Consider the following 13,188-nt stretch of genomic DNA (forward strand, 5'->3'; position numbering starts at 1 on the left):
TTACATTCCTATTGCTCGTAATAGCCAAAAACAAATAAAAATGAATACGTTTTCTCTATTATTTTGCCACCATGCACCGTAATTACGAAATTTAATACAAATATAAATTGCCATTTAACTTAATGAACCAATTGCCCGTTGGCGGTATATATATATAGTTACGAAAACAGATCGTTTACTCTTTTATAAAGTTAGCTAGGCGCTGATGTTTAGAGTTGCGGAGAATGAATGTTATCTATCTCGTTGCCGCACTGACATCTTTGTAGTGTTTTGTCACGCAGATCTAGTTTTGACTGGTTTAATCTAGTCCCAGGAGCATGCGCACTCGGTGTAAACAGGAAGAAACGACTAAAACCAGGGCAAATCCACCATAAAGAGAAGAAAATGATCGGACGAAAACGAACGAATCTCTCGCTCTTCTTTAAATATTAACTGACCTAAATGTTGCCCTACACCGCCTGAAAGCTATTTCGATTACATCTCGCAGAAGCAGCTGCTAAATCTTGGACAATTTTGATAGACTCGCTAATACCGTGCGCTAGCTAACGTTAGACTGTGACGCGATTTCTTTCGTCCAGGTTTTGTTTGGCGAATTTGCTGCTTATCTACATAAGAAATTTAACTCGGTGGTTTCTGATTTCTATTGAGTGTGGTGGCTTTACACCGAGGAAAATTCTCTAGCGATGGTTCAAAAAGAAAAGACGCTAGAGGCGCCTCAAGTGGACGGTGAGCCGAGCCCCAACCCAGTCTCCGGAGAGGCTTGTGCGGAGGCCCCTGGCCCGGTGGAAGAGTCCGGCATTGGAGTCGAGCCGACGGACCACAGAAAATTCATTAGCGGAGTCGTGGAAGGTAATGTCGAATATATGAAGTTAAAACAGCCACATTTGACTTTGATCCGTCAGGTTTTGCATGTAGTCATAAATAGGGCAAAGTGCTGCAGCTATCCTGCTTCCTGGGGGATGATTATTGGAATCAGCTGGAAACAGTGGAGTGTACCAGTGGATAACGCTTGGAAATCGATGGTCAGAAATCAATTGTGAATTGTCTAATAACAGAAGGGGCGACTAAAAAAATGAAATGTTACAAGCTTATCAAACTAACCATACATGCACATGATAATTCAACATTGTCACACTTTGTTCACCTGCAGAGCGTTGAATTTATATTTAAGGTGAACAGATATTGAACAGAAATTGAATATTTTGTGTGGTTTGGCATAATGGGAACATTAAGACATACATAGCAGTGGCCTCTAGTAAATTAACTTGTTTCTCAATTTCCTAGCAAAATGATAAATTGGAAAATACAAAAAGACTGTAACAGCCCAGCCCACACCTAGGGGCAAATTGTCAGTTGTAGCAGTAAAACAGCTCAATAAGTACAGGAAATGTATTTGATTATCAGCACTGCAGGCTGCATGGAAACTGAATGTTTTGCTTTCTGATGCAGGCTTTTATGGTCGACCGTGGACAATGGAACAGAGGAAAGAGTTGTTCAGAAGGTATGCTGACCTTTTTCAATTATTAAAGCAGACATGTTAATAACATTAATGATATTATGTTTCAATTATTGGAGTTGTTATATTGAGTTTGTACAACACTGCATTTCACAGGCAGCAGAAATGGGGACTGAATACGTACCTATATGCACCCAAAGATGACTACAAGCACAGAATGTTCTGGAGGGAGCTGTACTCAGTGGAAGAAGCAGGTGACTATTCAGAGCAGGTCTTGGGATCTGGTGTCTTAGGGCAAGGAACATGAACAATGTCTGGTTATCTAAGTTAAAAGGCTGCATATTCCAGTTTTAAACATGGCTAACATGTGAAAAAATATTTTAGATAAGTTGTTTTAAAGCACAATAGTGCATTCAGTGAGTAATTTCCCCTCCAACTGTGTCCTAGAGCAACTCATGACTTTAATTGGTGCTGCTAAGGAGCATGGGATAGAGTTCATCTATGCTATTTCTCCTGGACTGGACATCACCTTCTCCAATCAGAAAGAGGTTTCTGCACTCAAGAGGAAACTTGATCAGGTAATGCAACATTTTGTGTGACAGCAGCATGAATAATGCGTTAAAACCCTTGATACATCTTCAAGAGTACCATGCATCCTACCCTCTGTGTTCATTTCAAATCCCTTTCTCTTCCCACCTTAGGTTTCTCACTTTGGCTGCAAATCATTTGCCTTACTTTTTGACGATATTGACCACAACATGTGCCCTGCTGACAAAGAGGTGTTCAGCTCATTTGCACACGCTCAGGTTTCCATTACCAACGAAATCTACCAGTACCTGGGAGAACCCGAAACCTTCCTCTTCTGTCCCACAGGTACCTAAGGTCTATGTTTGAACCCTTTGTCCATGTTAACACAATTGTTTCATCCACTTGTTTAATCATAAATTGTTTGTTTTTGTGCCTTGAAATCCAGAGTACTGTGGAACTTTCTGCTACCCAAGTGTCTCTCAGTCCCCCTACCTCCACACAGTAGGAGAGAAACTACTGCCTGGCATTGATGTGTTATGGACGGGTGAGTCTAACACAGTTTCCTGTCACCCGACTAACACCGTCATCATAACACACACATCAGAGTAGTAGATCAAATGATTAACCAGGATGTGTTTCCTTCTCTGCAGGCCCCAAGGTTGTGTCCAAAGATATTACAGTGGAATCAATTGAGGAGGTTTCAAAAATCCTAAAAAGAGCCCCTGTGATCTGGGATAACATTCATGCCAATGATTATGACCAGAAGAGGCTTTTCTTGGGTCCATACAAGGGCCGCTCCACAGAGCTCATCCCCAGATTGAAGGGAGTCCTCACTAATCCAAACTGCGAGTTCGAGTCCAACTTTGTGGCAATCCACACTCTGGCCACCTGGTACAAGTCTAATATGAATGGTGTGCGCAAGGATGTGGTCATGAGTAAGTATGATGAATTTACTAATTTGTAATGTTTTGGTGTGGGTACAGTGTGTACAATGCAGGTCATTCACCATTGCTGTTTCTGATTTATTCTCCGCCTTGCCCTTTACCAGCGGATGGCGAGGACAGCACAGTGTCCATCCAGATCAAGTTAGAGAATGAGGGCAGTGATGAGGAACTGGAGACAGACATGCTCTACAGCCCACAGCTTGCTCTAAAACTGGCTCTCACAGAATGGCTTGGGGAATTTGGTGTGCCTCATCAATACAACAGTACGTACAGTCACATTACTGTGTCATATCACCGTGTTAATGGATTTTCCAGCAGTGTAACCTGGAATATGCTCATAATATTGGCATCGAGAACCTAAAATGATATTTTTTTTCTGTCAGACTGAAGAACACAATCCAGTGAAACTGTACTCTGTCTTTCAGGCCGACAGGTGCCTCAGAGTGGTGCCAAAAGCACAGCTATAGATGTGTCATCCATGGCGGCTCCCTCTCTCTGCTCCTCCACAACAGTGACAACTGTGTTCCAGCAGCCCATCATGTCTCCAGCAATGCCTCCTCTCTGTCTGGATCCGCTTTCACACCCCATTGCAAAAAGATCTCAGGAGGTAGAGGAGGTGAGGTTTATTATTAGCATCTGGCAAAACTGTGGCACTTAAATGACCCGAGTGCGTACAGCATGCTTCTTCTAGGATTTAGGCTTTTTATTTATTTACCCCCTCAGTTTCTTTCTTGTGGCCTCCGTTTTTTTTTCTGTTGTTTGGTACAATACAGAAGATTCACTTTCTTTCGTGAACATTTGATTATTGGAGAGGAGAGGGTCTGTATATGGTTGTACAAGTATTTTTATATTGTACCTGTGCAGGTTGAGGTGGAGAAGAAGGATTCAGATGAGGAGCCCATGGAGATGGTGGTTGAGAAGCAGGACGAGCCAGAGCCAGAAGCTGAAGCTGATCCAGAGGAGAAGCATGTTGGCCCCATCTTAGCTGACAAGATGGCTGAGGACCTGAAGCCCATGGACACAGACAAGGAGAGTCTGGCAGAGTCAAAGTCCCCCGAGGAGTCTCTCCAGGAGGACTCTGGGAGTGATATCGCTCCTATGCAGACAGATGATCAGCTCAAACAGGTGCCGCAAACATTTGTGAGTTTCTTTTTCCCTATTTTATGTCTGAAATTGAGGACAGAAACAATTTAGAATTCCCTAGAAAGATTCGTTAATGCCAGTTTTGTTTGTGTCCTCAGGATGTGTTTGTGCCGGGGCCCAACGAGAAGCCCCTGTTCACAGCAGAGCCGCTCACTCTCGAGGACCTGAGCTTGCTGGCAGAGCTCTTCTACCTGCCTTATGAACATGGACCCAAGGCCATGCAGATGTTAAAGGAGTTCAACTGGCTGCGAGCCAACAGCAGCGTCGTCAGTGTCAACTGCAAGAGAAAGGAAAGCGAGAAGGTGGGTTTACATGTTGAAATTAACATGAAACGTGAACTGAGAGGCAAGAGAAAGAGGTCTGTCGGAGAAAACCGGTTCATCATTAACTGGACTTGTGAAAGTGTTGAAAACAAAATGGAGGATGTGTACTACCCATACTGCCCATTGGGTGGTGTGGTTATGACAGGAGATGGAGTGTGCTTGCACCACAGAGCATCGTTTTGTGCCTCCCTTATTATTACCATACGTCTTTTCTCAGAATGCATGTTTGCTTGTCACAGACAGAAAAGTTCAGATGTAAATTATGAAATTAATGATGTCATGTCCAAATTGCCATGGCACACTGGGACACTTAAATAAAACAAAACCATTGTGTTATAAGTATCACCTGTGCATTTTCTCCTATGATGAGTCAAAATGTCTGCTGTCCAGACCGTCCTTTCTCAACATTATTTGTTCATATATCCAATCATCGTATGGCAGGTAGCAGAATGGCAATCGAGGGCGGAGAAGTTTGAGGAGATGTGCTGCTCAGTCATCCAGATGTTCACACGGCTGTCCAATTCAGCCAACCGCACCATCCTATACGACCTGTACCCTTACATCTGGGACATCAAGAGCATCATTTCTATGGTCAAGTCTTTTGTCCAGTGGCTAGGTATGTATGAGGGGAACCACAAGGGGCTTTCTCTTAGAGCGCAGTAGCATAGCAGTAGTCTGATCAAGTCAGCAATCCTGACTTTTGCAATTTTAAAAAGACTTTTACACACAATCATATATTTACACATGTTTTAGAAAATTCAGATTAGACAAAGAAAAAGCACTTTAACGTTTGATTCTTTCGCTGCATGGATTACATTTCAGTCCAGTGCTTTGTAGTTTAGTGAGACAAATTTATAATACACATATGTTGCACAGTCTGCTTAACAGATGGTAGTGTTACTGATCAAAAACTTAGAGAAGTATGGCTCCTAGAAATCTTGGCCATCACCTGTAGACAGGGCGTGAATCCAAGTAGTGGCTAATACCTTAGCACAGATCAGGCCAGATGCATCAGCCCGGAATAGTTACGATTCTATGAATTGCTCTTGTTTCACACATTGATTGTTTTTTTTTTTTGTTTTTTTTTGGTCTGACTGAATGCCGCTTGCACTGCTAGCATCGTCCTTATTTATTCCATAATAAGCTGCTCCGTCTTGGTGATATCTAAACTGGGTCTCTGTGGCAAATGTCCCAGCAGGGTTACTGCTGCTTGCTGTGTATCCAGTAACATCACTGCTGCATTCCCACACAGACACACTTGCTTCCATCTCTCTGTCTGTGGGGATGGGCGCCAGGGGGACGTCTCCACCCGCCCCCTCCTCCTCCTCCTCCTCCATGCCCTAGCGCGCACGCGAGCTTGGAGAGCAAGTTGACTGACTGGCTGTGGAAGGCCATTCTGGTGCATAAAACTGAATAAGTTTTTTTTCCACCTGCTTTTTAACATATGGACGAGGAAGTTTTGTATTGTTGCCTCACTGAGTAGTCTCAGAAATGAGGCTGATTTTCAATCCATGGAATGATTTGCTCAATCTGTATCAGGGTGTGATCCATCACCTTGTGCAAGCAAGGGTATTCTTTCTCTCCGACTTTCTCCCTCTCCCATCACCTCCCACTTTCTTTCACTTTTTCAGATGGCGCACTGTGATGCAGTTTGAGTGACATTCAGCCTTCCGATAACATCTCCATCTTTGTTTTTGGAGTGTTCTTTTGAATAGTCTGAAGCACCAGCATGGCCTGTAGGTTACTCCCTGTAACCCAGTTTCATTCACAGGTTTCTGTCCTGTCCGGCTATATGGTAAAGCTGAGGACTCTAGCCCACAGTACACAGCAGGCAGCATACCCACACTGGCAAAACCACTTCAAAAATCCACACAACTGGCTTAATGTATCAGTAAATCATTGTAACCACTCCAGCAACACTGTGGAGGTCGAGTGTATAAATGTAGTTTTATTTTAATATTCTTCTTAATAACAGTGCAGTGTTGTTAAATGCCTAACTGTTGACTTCTGCTGTTGCTATTAGCAGGTTTTTACACCAGTCCCCACGTTTTCCCCTTAATAGAGGCTGTGCAGCCGGCACTTAGTCACAACTTAGTCACAACTTCCCTGGTTATTGTACTGAGAACACTTACTAATAACTATTTTCTACTGTTTTCTCCCTTCGCTATGTACAGATGGAAGAATCCACAGTACAAGTTTCTACTGCTATTGGATCGACAGTGGCCGATGTATGCACAGTGCAGGCGTTGTCTCTTTCTTTTGTTCATGTTTGAAATGAATTTATGGCAATTTTTGTTCTTAAACTAGATCTGTAAATGTAAAAGATTGATTTGGAGGAAAGGGAAGCGGCCCTCCGGATGAAGTCACATTTTGGGCAGCGATGTAGCTTTGAATCCTAAGTGTTAACTCCCAAATTTCTCTCTTTGGCAGCTTCTCTCTAACTTGTTTTTTTGTTTCTGTCAGTAGGCCTATAGAAATGGCTCAGACCAGCCTGATGCACCTACTCAAGGGAATTTACACTTTGCTTTGAAATTTAACCATGGCACACGATCCCCGTCCTACTCAGGGATATATTTTTGACTGTGTAGTTCCGATCAGTGTGTCCACATACACGTCGGTTAGACCATGCAAGAACAAGAGTTGCATGTTTTCCGCAGAACTGTGATTGTGTTAAGACAATGCAGTCTGAGTGGGTGATTCAGGAGGAAGTAAACCACTAAGAGATGATTCTTTTGTCCATTTTGTAGTTTTTAATTTGGAGTAAGCAAGTTCACAGTTCCTTCTCGTGGGTGCATCTGCGTGCTGCGTTGTGTCAGCTCATCAGAGGAGTTGTTTTAGGTATCAGGGTGAGGTTCATATGTAAGACAGTGTTAGGTGTCCTGCCCGCGCGCTGCATTTGTCTGGTCACATGACAGGGCTCCTCTCCAACCAGGGTTAGACTTTGCCAGCAATAGCACTACTGTATACAAACCCTAAGAGCCCTGAGTGCTTTAAATATATATATATACACACACACACACACTCTTCCTGTGCTGTGTCCCTGCCATCTATTTTAACAGAAAGCTGAGAGGCCCTTTAACACAGGGAGCACTCGTACTACCTCTCCCTCTCGTTCTGTGTCCCTGGTTTGATGACTCATGCTCCCCAGTCATGTGACGAGGCAGATAAGATGAGAATGTGACTTCACACGGGGTTGCTAAGATCAGTGGGGTGACGGCAGCTGAAGCTTACTTTTGTAGACCATGGTCAGTTTGGGTTTTGGTTCTGAAGGTCAGTAGAATCTGTCTGCTTTTCGAGCAAGTTTTAACCTTAACGAAACACCAAGGGGGCTGGACTGCACTTGATTCTGTTCTCTCCGGTTTTTGGAGAGCGTGCGTTTCACTGCATGAAAGAACTTATTTCTAACGACCTGCATACCATCTTAAGTGGAGCAGTCTGATGTTGTTGTATTGACATGGAGAGGAGTTTTTTTTAATTATTTTTTTTGTTTTGTTTTTTGAATAATTTATATCTTGGACCTGATTCTGTCTTGCACACACGTAAGCTTTAGTTGCTTGAGCCCCATTTTATCATAAAATATGTCCTCTGAATATAATTTATCTATTCCAAATTAGGTCCTTTTTATGTTTTAATGAGTAAAACAAAATACATTTATTTATATGGATTATGCTATTAGATACATATGACCGCCTTCCTCCCCATCTCCCCACTCCCTTCATCTTTGTCAGAGAGCCCCATCCTGTGGTAACAATGTCCGCTTGGCTCTGCTCCTAACAGGGTGTCGTAGTCAGTCATCAGCACAATTCCTTAGAGGAGACCAAGAGCCCTGGGCCTTTAGGGGAGGTCTAGCAGGAGAGTTCCAGGTATCTAATGCACTGAATTTACAGCAATCAAATGGAAAAAAAAAGAGTGTTGTGAGCAAAGAAGACAGTGGTAATATATGTGTAGGTATGAAGGGCTTTGGTCTGTCGAAGGTGAGCTGATTGGAATGGGTCGGGCTTCGCAGAATCCGGGTTCCATCCCCTTCACTTGTTCTCCAAACAAGTATTTGACCTTGTATTCTTTTGGGATGTTGTCAGTCTGCGTGAGGGGAATGGGTGACCTGAAACCCATCCTGACAAAACAGGTTACAGCCAGTGTTTGACATGGCATTTTCTGATTGCTTAATTTCAGTTTCTTTCAGCAACTGCCCAAGGAGATGCTGCTTTTCCCTAGCGCACGCAGCGCAAGCGAGCATGGCTAGGTTTTATTTTCATGACATCTCATTTCTTTGCAGGAAAGCACAGCGCACAAATTACCAAGCCAACCCTTTGCAAGCGCACGCGCAAGCATCGCAGCGCCAGCGAGTACGCAAGCATGTTCGCAGTGGGAAAACTCCATGATCAAACACAGCTGTCCAGCCTCAAAGTACTGTCTCCATCCTTGGAGAGTAGCAAAGACTCATGATGGCAACTGACATGCTATTGAATGACTCAGTTAGCTCACATTTAATTTGCCTCTTTGGTTTTTTTCCTGGAGTTCTCTCTGTCTCTCTGCGCCAGCATCATTATTTTTCTCAACAGGAGGGTCCTGCGCAGCGAAATATTGCGATGCTTAACAAAAGGGAAAGGAGCATCTCCTTCAGCCAGTAAAACCTTAGTCAGACCAAAATACAACCCTTGTTTTATTATATTTGAAAAGCAAATACGAATGTGCCTGTTGTGCTATGCTCCTTTAGCAAAAATGAGAAAGAAGTGATGTTTGCTCTTGTTGTCCATCGTCAGACCAACAAGGAACATCAGTTTATATATTCATGATTTTTTTTTTTTTAAGATATTTGTCATTCCAAAGCACTTTGCTCTCTTCTGGTGTTCCTTTTGGCTTGATAGTGGCTCAGCTGTAGCAAACGCACAGTGAGGCAGTCAGCGAAAGCAGCACACCGCCTGGTCTCAGTGAAACTGAACCTGTCTCTTTTGATACCCGCAGAGATTGTTGCCAATAGATGGGGCAAACGATCTTTTCTACCAACCTCCACCTTCAATGCCAACCTCCAAAATCTATTCCATAAGGCCATACTTCCCCAAAGATGAGGTAAGATGATTTTATGTGTTTAGTTGTGCCGTCGTGCAACTTAATTTTACCAGAACACGGGTATTTCCTCCCTAAGTACTAATTTACTGCTCATTAATAATGTTTATTAATGTATAGTTGCAGAATTGATTCTGGCCAGTTGCAAGTATTCCCAGCAGACCTGGCCCAGTTTAGCTTTGCACTACACTACCACCCCCAACTGCTCTGTGCATCAGCAAATATATGTGCTGATAACAAAGGCACCTTCAGACTGTGCATTTCCAAAACGCCTTTGTGCACATTGAGTTTTTGTTGCATTTTCTGGGTTACCTGACAATCTGATGTTAAAGGGTGCCACTCGGTTACACTGGGTGTGTCAACTCATCCACCACGATAACATTGTGTATCGGCCCTTCCTTTCTGCAGGCTGCGGTTTATAAAATCTGTAAAGAAATGTACTGTGAAGGAATGGAGGACGTACCATTCTCTGATGACGATCCTGACCTCATAGGAGACAGGTAAAACACGGACATGTAATTTGTTTACAATCAGCCCAGACTGAAGACTGGGTTTCTTCCCTGTGCTGCAAGTCAGCATGGCTGACAGAAATCCTCACTGTTCATCCACAGGTTAGTAGGAGGTCTCCTGACATTGAGTTCAGACTACGGGTTTGTGCTAGAGGACGATGAAGGGATCTGCGGTTATGCTCTCGGTACGGTGGATGTCAAGCCCTTCATCAAGAAATGCAAGTTGAGCTGGATTCCCTTCATGCAAGAGAAATACCACAAACCTGACTGCCAGAAGGACCTCACGGAGGCTGAGGTAGGATCTTCCATCTCTCCATCCATCTCTCTTACTGTCGTTGATCCATATCAGGTGGAATACGATCGTGTCTCCTAATGCTGAATTTTACTTCACCATCTCTGTCTGTTGTCCCTGTAGAAGATGATGCTGAGTTTCCATGAAGAGGAGGAGGGTCTTCCAGACTCTTTCCTGTCCAACTTCCCCTCTCTCATCAAGGTTGACATTCACGCCAAGGTCACTGACCCCAGTGTGGCCAAAAGCATGATGGGATGTCTTCTGTCTTCTCTTAAGGCCAACGGTAGGTGGCGGCTATCCTCAGTTATTAGAACAAGGTTCATTGCTACCACTTGTACTAACAACAGAAAGAACATAATGTATTAGAGTGTGTTATCAGTCATTGTTAGTAACAGGGTGTTAGAACATTTAATTTGACCTAGACAAAAAAGTTGTAAATTATATACATTTAAACAAGTTTCACTTCAGCTGTGTTTCTAAAGTTGAAAACAAGCAGACTCACTGATCTTATCTAGATGTCCTGTGAAAATGAGACCAGAGTCCAAAATAACAAGCATGAGTTGAGTTTTTCCTTTTCCTTTGAGACTACGACCTTATGTGTAGACGTTCTGTTCGTATCATGATGTTCTTTTTCTATTTTAATGTCCATTGATTGAGCGAACTACAAAAATACACAAAGCACTGACCAAAGTAATCGTCTCTTCTCGTGACAGAGTTCTCGAACTGGTTTATTACTGGTTGGGGACTCCTTAGAAGATTATTCTAGATTGATTTACATAATAGAAAACTATTTTTATGGTATTTTTGTTTTTGCTGACATTATTTTTGTCTTCACTTCCAGGGTCACTTGGTGCATTCTGTAAGGTTCGTCAGACTGATAAGAGAATGTTGGACTTCTATAGTAAGCTGGGATGCTTTGAAGTGGCCAAAATGGAGGGCTTTCCCAAAGATGTAATCATTATGGGACGCAGCCTATGAAGAAACATTCTGCTACAATGAAAGACAGAGAGAGAGCAAGTCAACACGGCTTAAACATGTTTGCTACCTTCATGAGAAAAACTTCCATGATGATTTTATACGACATTACCATCTGGGGTAGCCCCGGGAGACCTCTTTTTAGGATTTGTGTACAGAAGCACAGCAGTCGCACACACACAGATTCCCTGTGCTGCCCTTAGATGCTACGGCTCTGTGGGATTCAGCAGATCCGAAGCTAAAAGGCAGAGGAGTGATCTGTAGTCAGTTGATTTGAGCCAACATGGAAGAGTGGCACTCCAGCATTGATTTCTGGGGTCCCACTACTCATATACCTCCAGGAGGCAGGAAGCGATAACTCCATAAGCCTTTTTTTTTTCTGATTTAATCCAGTAGCCATTACATGGATATTGTCCGCATGCCCTAATGCAAAGTGTCTGTATCTGAAATGGAGGCAGAGCTGTGAAATGAGGGCGGCCTGTTTCTCAGGTGGCGTCTCACTACCCCTACGTCCTGCTTTCCCAGCTTTGACGTAGAGAATAGCACAGCTGTCGACATAAGTAGGACACCTTTTGTACGGGATGTGAGGTGCTACAGGAGAGTTTGCCTTTCATCATCACATCATGGTGTTTCCATGAACTTGGAGAAAGAGGCCTTTTAAGTGGTGTATTTCTGACAAAACGTGATGTGAAATGCAGAGTCTGCACACGTGAAGGGTGAAGAATTGTAGCTTTTGGGGGTTTGTCAAACCCTTGACAGAAGATCGTCACAGACTTAGCTAAGTATTTGTTGAGACTGTTAAAGACTGAACCGGGAGGCCCTCTGAATTTCAGTTCAAGTAGTAGAACACATTTGGAAAGCAATGGAAAAGCTGCCACACGTTTACAAACATGGTTCTCAGCCTGTTTCTCTTTAGCACTTTGCTTCCGGCCATTTCTTTCCTTTTCATAACTTTTTTTGCTTATTTCCCTTTTGAGCTTTTGCCTTTTGGTTCATTGCCTTTGGATTCTAAGTTTCTGTTGCAGACCCCCCAATGTCTTCTGTGTAAAGGCTGCCTGACACGTGTTAGATAAAGTAGAACTAGAGAAGGGTAATTTTGGACATTGGCCTTGTTGTTGCTCAAATTCCAGAGACATAGCCTGACATTGATAGTCACATGTCTTGGTTTTTGCCCTGCAGGGATCCCAAACTCCAGCACAGAGATCCTTCAGTAAACCTAAGCTGACTGACGAGGTTATCACTGTCAGAGAAACCTCAGACAAGCTCAGTTTAGTTAACTTATCTAAAATGATATATTTACTAAATATTATGGAAATTTTAAGTTTAGTCTTTCATTAAATTTGTGTTGAGTTTACTTGTATACTCAGTTCCTCTTTGAAAGAATGAAAACCAAAATCTACATTTCCTGATAGCAGTACCCAGTGGGACCAAAATCCTGACATTCAGACACGGTATAGAAAAACGTTTTTCATCAATTCACATTGAAGTGACATGAGGTGAAATGATAAAGAACCCTTAAAAAAAAAAACACAGAGGCACTAAGCTCCCACTGTCACAAAGCTGCTCAGTTCTTCATAACCACTAAATCAAGACCTGACTCGTAAGTCAACACGTAACCCGAGCTGCAGTTTCAGGTGTGGTGTTCTAAAACGTCATTGATAATTGTGAAAAATCTGTTCACACCTGTCATCTGTCTCCCCTCTCTGCTTTGTTTTCAACATGGCACAGTCTCAGATGAATGTCCTCTCAGTTGAGCCTTGGCGAGCGCTCCGAGGATCGCCGAGGTTGTTAAATCCTGTCACCAAAGTGGCACCGACTCCCACACTCTTAGACTGTAGTCACGGGGGTTTGAAGCAGAAATTCCTAAGCCTTTTACTATGTGTCCGTTGAATGTTTGATATTCTGACACATTTCCCGTTTGTTTTTGTAAATCTAAATAGTTGATTTAAAA

General features: G+C 43.0%; 1 protein-coding gene across 5 annotated transcripts; it reads left to right on the top strand.

Annotated features, from left to right (window-relative positions):
• Nucleotides 1-338: 338 nt before the first annotated feature.
• oga (O-GlcNAcase) lies at nt 339-12,815 on the top strand. 5 transcript variants are annotated; one of them, XM_041049687.1, is made up of 19 exons: nt 339-849; nt 1,450-1,501; nt 1,613-1,710; nt 1,904-2,034; nt 2,158-2,329; nt 2,430-2,528; nt 2,635-2,919; nt 3,033-3,191; nt 3,354-3,544; nt 3,793-4,068; nt 4,170-4,373; nt 4,836-5,010; nt 6,569-6,622; nt 8,172-8,257; nt 9,360-9,464; nt 9,870-9,961; nt 10,073-10,265; nt 10,386-10,545; nt 11,104-12,815. In XM_041049687.1, the coding sequence occupies exons 1-19, from the start codon at nt 684-686 to the stop codon at nt 11,238-11,240; spliced, it is 2,835 nt and encodes a 944-aa protein (XP_040905621.1). In that variant the 5' UTR covers nt 339-683; the 3' UTR covers nt 11,241-12,815. The 5 variants fall into 5 exon arrangements, with proteins under 5 accessions (XP_040905621.1, XP_040905623.1, XP_040905624.1 ...); XM_041049689.1 differs by having other exon boundaries at nt 3,793-4,053; XM_041049690.1 differs by lacking the exon at nt 6,569-6,622.
• The last annotated feature ends 373 nt before the right edge of the window (nt 12,816-13,188 follow it).

The sequence above is a fragment of the Toxotes jaculatrix genome, chromosome 11, assembly GCF_017976425.1.
Source record: "Toxotes jaculatrix isolate fToxJac2 chromosome 11, fToxJac2.pri, whole genome shotgun sequence".
NCBI lineage: Eukaryota > Metazoa > Chordata > Actinopteri > Toxotidae > Toxotes > Toxotes jaculatrix.

What these genes read in the sequence shown, in the direction of transcription:
- oga (XM_041049687.1), top strand. Translation starts at nt 684, where the DNA reads ATGGTTCAAAAAGAAAAGACGCTAGAGGCGCCTCAAGTGGACGGTGAG. An exon ending in GTACTCAGTGGAAGAAGCAG is followed by an intron (nt 1,711 to 1,903) that starts GTGACTATTCAG and finishes ACTGTGTCCTAG; the next exon opens with AGCAACTCATGACTTTAATT. An exon ending in GCGCAAGGATGTGGTCATGA is followed by an intron (nt 2,920 to 3,032) that starts GTAAGTATGATG and finishes GCCCTTTACCAG; the next exon opens with CGGATGGCGAGGACAGCACA.